Raw genomic sequence first — 4,795 nt, 5'->3', positions numbered from 1 at the left:
AAAAAAAACAAAATACAAAGATAAGATGTATGCCCTAAACCAAGGAATTACCAGGCTAAGTGAAATATACGAGCACTGTAAAACAATGCAAGAGAAAAAAGCATGTTTCATTCTCGTCCCAAGAACTCTATTTCCTGGTTGGAATTTCAACATGGATGTATGAGGCAAACAAAGATTATGAAGCTTTTTCGCCTTTATCATAAAACAATAAAAACTTATAGAATATTTTGAAACATGTTCCCCATTTTTTTTCAATATACCTATGCTGCTTTTTATATATTTTGGATAATACTGCATCAACAATGTTTATAAGGTTTCTCCACTTCTAATCTTTCTCATGTTATGAACTTTTTAAACGTTAATATGAATTTTCTATCAAGTGGACATGCCACTATGTTTTACTGTTACAATTTTCAGCATTATATAAATTTTTCACCTTTCTGCAAAAAGCTTTTCCTATCATTAGGATTGTTAAGCTGGGATACTGTTCACATGAGTGGTCAAAAATTATTTTTCAAAGCTAGTTGACCTTACTCTGTCTAAAAGAACTAAACTGCACAATCTTCATTAGTCAATCTCTTAAGAAACTGGAAGTCTTTGCTGTGGAAATATGTCTACCACGACCCAGTTTTGAAAAGGACTTAAGGAAAAGTTTAAAAACACTGTGTCCCATAAGAAAAGAACAACTTAATTGTGAAGTATGACAATTAGAGGCATTGTATTATACACCTGGGTAATTTTTATCACATAATTTAGGTAAAATGCAGAAGACTTTCAAAATTTAAAACTGTGAAGCTATATCACAATTAAGAGATATCCAAAACAGATTTTCTCATGATATTAAAATGTAACTGCTAACTCTCTTTATTCAATGTGTGATTACAAGAACACCCGGCTCCTTTTCTCAATCAAGCCACAGCCAAAATACTAGAATCTAAGAAATAAGAAATGTATACTCCAAATGTAATAAAGCCAAATCTATTTTCAGGCTTACTTTCAAAAAATTATCAAGTTCTAGATCAATACAAAAACCTACCTTGGACTAACTGCATCCCGGGGAGAACGGAGCCATTCTTGTAGTTTATCGCTAGAAGCAACTCCCACTTTTACCAGGTATGAATACGGTTCCACACGGAAGGCCCAGAAGTGTTTTCCTTTTGTAATGCCAGTATCTCCAATGATGTAGTCTAAGCTTGTGTAATAACCCACTTGGATGCGTTCTGCAGCAAGCAGAAGATTAAATCCAGCTCTACTCTCTACACGGTCTCTCTTCAAGTTCAGCAGGAGGTGTTCATTATTATAGCCACATTTTTCATCAAAGAGGAAGCTGAAAACTAAATAGAGCTTAAAATTAATATCAGGCTAAAAATTATCATTGCTCTAGTTTGTTAAATCTGATAGTTTTTCTTACAGAAATTACTGAAGAGAGACAGGAAGCGGGAAGGAGGTGTCACACTACACCAGACAACTATGACAAACCAAACCCAACTTCGCCATATATCCTACCAAGTATATTCTCTACCTAAAAATCTTCAGAAATCTCAAAAAGCAGATGAAAATATATATATATATTTTTTAAATGACGAGTTGATGGGTGCTGACGAGTTGATGGGTGCAGCACAGCAACATGGCACAAGTATACATATGTAACAAACCTGCACGTTATGCACATGTACCCTAGAACTTAAAGTATAATAATAATAAAAATAAATAAATAAATAAATAAAAAGAAAATATTTTAAATACATGTGAAAATTTATAAAAACAGCTCTTTGGAATAGAGATAGCAAATCTATCAGGTATTTCACACTACTGAATTTGTTCTTTTATATTTATTAAAGATAAAAAATAAAGAGTTGTATATTTTCATAAATAGCTCTATGTTTTCTTATTGTAAGTTTTGTTAATTTGGGACACTTTAGCTATTTTAATAAAGCTTTTTCTGTATCACCCAACATGGCAGACATAAGAAACATGGGAGAGTGTTAAAAAAACCAAAAACAAAAACATAGCTTTTGGGTTGAGAGAGACCTGGGTTTGAATCCTGCTCAAGCATTTAACTAGAGTTTGATCCAAACTTTAATTTCTTCATCTACAGAATGAGGATACTACTTCCATAAGTCTATATCGACTCAAATATATTAAGCATAACATTGGCTGCTAGCCAATGGGGAAACAACCAAAAGTCCATCAACAGATGAATAAAGAAAATGTGGTATATACATACAATGGAATATTATCCAGCCTTAAAAAGGAAAGATTTGGATACATGCTACAACATGGATAAATGTGGATACATACATTTGGATACATGCTACAACATGTATGGATAAATTTGGATACATGCTACAACATGGATGAATTTGGATACATGCTATAACATGGACAAATAAACCAAATGTAAAAGGACAAATATTGCATTATTCCAGTTATATGAGATACCTAGAATAGGCACTTTCATAGAGACGGAAATTAGAATCGAAGTTACCAGCCTCTGGGGAGAGGGGAAACAGGAGAAACTGTTTAATGGGTACAGGGTTTCAGTTTAGAATAATGAAGTAAGGAGATACGAGTGGTGATAGTTGAACAATACTGTAAATGTACTTAATGCCAATGAGCTGTATACTTAAAAACTGTTAAGATGATACATTTTATCTTTATTACATCCCAATTTTAAAAAATGACCTCCAGGCATCATTGTGCACACCTTTAGTCCTAGCTACATGGGAGGCAGGAGGATTGCTTGAGTTCAGGAGTTTGAGGCCAGTATAGACAACACAGTGAGACCCCATCTCTCTCTCTCTCTCTATATATATATATTTTAAAACAGGCTGCTAGCAGCTGGGCGTGGTGGCTCACACCTATAATGCCAGTACTTTGGGAGGTCGAGGTGGGCGGATCACTTGAGGTTAGGAGTTTGAGACCAGCCTGGCCAACATGGTGAAACCTGGCTTTACTAAAAATACAAAAATTAGCCAAGCATGCTGGCCTGCGTCTGTAACCCCAGCTACTACTCAGGAGGCTGAGGCGGAAGAATAGCTTGAACCCAGGAGACAGAGGTTGCAGTGAGCTAGTGAGCTGAGATGGTGCCACTACACTCCAGCTTGGGTGACAGAGCCACCAGACTCCACCTCCAAAAAAAAAAAAACGCTGCTAGAAAACTACAACCATTACCAAGATGTGAGCCGACCATTCTTCCTGCTAATGCCTATTTTCCTGGCATGCTTATTTGTGCTTGCTCTCAATCTCAAAAGTCTCCCAGTTTGCAAAATAAATTTAAAGGGTCACCCTAGTCATGTATCTTCTCTCATAAAAAGGAAGACAGCCCTTAACACTTCCTCTCCTCCCTCCCCCTCCACTATGTGACTGAAAACAGCGATTATGTCCAGGTTTTTCTACCACTTTCAGGCAGAAAGACTAGAAAAGGAAGCAGAAATAGCATAAACCATAAAATACTTAATACTTGCGAATTCATCCCAAAACTCTCTATTGGATTTTATTAAAATTTAAGAAATATAATTTTAGCCAATCTTATATAAGTTTGTATTCCAATTCTTCAAAAGCCACAAAGTGCATGAAAAACAAATTGTGTTTTTCTATTTTGAAGAAAAAAGGAAGAAAGGGGAGAGTGCAGAAAATATGGGTACATAAGACACTAAAAACAGGCAGGGAGCAGTGGATCTAAAATCCAATTAAAGGTATCTGTAAGGCAGCGACTGAAAGGGGCAAATGTGTTCCTGCTAACCAGGCTGAGCACAACTTTGGTTCCAAATATCCCTTGTTTATGGAGACATCATAGTGAACATCAATGAACCTTTAAAGTCATTCTCATTCTATAAAAATCTTTAGGCGCTCTATATGTAGTATCAGTGGTTTTTAACTTGGGAAGGGAGGGGGCGAAGACTGGGCATGAGGAGCTTTTAGCGCGGGAGGAAAAGCTATTCATGTGGTTCTAATATACGGCTTCCATCCCTATTAGCTGAGAATTGCCAAGTTAGATAAAAAATCCAGACAAATCAGAATTAGGTTAAATCAAAATTATATTTTAGGATATTACACCAATAAATTTTAAAAATACCTACCTAGATCTTGTGCTTTAGAGATTTCCATAAACTAACCAAAAATACAGAATTATGTATTTAAAACTTTCAAAGTACCATTTATGTTATTTTAATCCCAATTTAACAGCTCTGCTCACCCGAATTTCTTCCATGTTTTTCTCTATCTGATATCAGTTAAAACCTAATCCCGTTCTCAGCCTACAAGGTAAAATTCGAGTACTCAGTTCATTTCTAAATCCCAGTTGGGACAGAAGCTACTTTTCTGGAGTCTTTTAAAAACAAGAGCTGGTTTCAATGCAGGTCTACATGGAGATATTGACTAGTTTATTTCATCAAGGTCTCGTGCAACTCTATGCTTCTTTTATTCCTGATATTCACCATACCTGGAGCTGGAGGAGTATGAAGAATCAATTCTCTGCTACAAGGACTACAGATTGAACCCTTGTAAGCTCTTACTCTGAAAGCATAGGTACTACTGTTTTCCAAGTCTTGAATTATTTTACTTGTTCCACACACTTCTATCTCATTCCATGACATTTCATCTTCTCTATTGATTTTCCGATATTCAAGAACATAGCTATCAGCTTTATCCTTTTCTGGATGCTGCCAATTTATCAAGGCATTGTTATAAACTTTGCTCTGTTCCTCATTGATCTCCGGCACATCGATGCCTGAAAGAATTATGAAATAGAAAACAACATTAAAATAGTGACATTTGAAAACCAGTGTTTTTC

At 35.6% G+C, this 4,795-nt stretch overlaps 1 protein-coding gene across 4 annotated transcripts in view; it reads right to left on the bottom strand.

Moving 5' to 3' along the window:
• Positions 1-4,795, bottom strand: part of TRIM36 (tripartite motif containing 36) — a 54,749-nt gene that overhangs the window by 2,991 nt on the left and 46,963 nt on the right. For all 4 annotated transcript variants that reach the window (XM_011971050.1, XM_011971052.1, XM_011971054.1 and 1 more), the window contains 2 exons: positions 4,445-4,732; positions 1,037-1,334 (listed from right to left, as the gene is read on the bottom strand). In XM_011971050.1, the coding sequence (XP_011826440.1) occupies positions 1,037-1,334; positions 4,445-4,732 (586 nt within the window). The remainder of the gene's footprint in view (positions 1-1,036; positions 1,335-4,444; positions 4,733-4,795) is intronic.

Source organism: Mandrillus leucophaeus, unplaced genomic scaffold (genome assembly GCF_000951045.1).
Source record: "Mandrillus leucophaeus isolate KB7577 unplaced genomic scaffold, Mleu.le_1.0 Scaffold983, whole genome shotgun sequence".
NCBI classification, from domain to species: domain Eukaryota; kingdom Metazoa; phylum Chordata; class Mammalia; order Primates; family Cercopithecidae; genus Mandrillus; species Mandrillus leucophaeus.
Note: the sequence above shows the minus strand (reverse complement) of the source record. Positions and strands in the feature narration are given on the sequence as shown.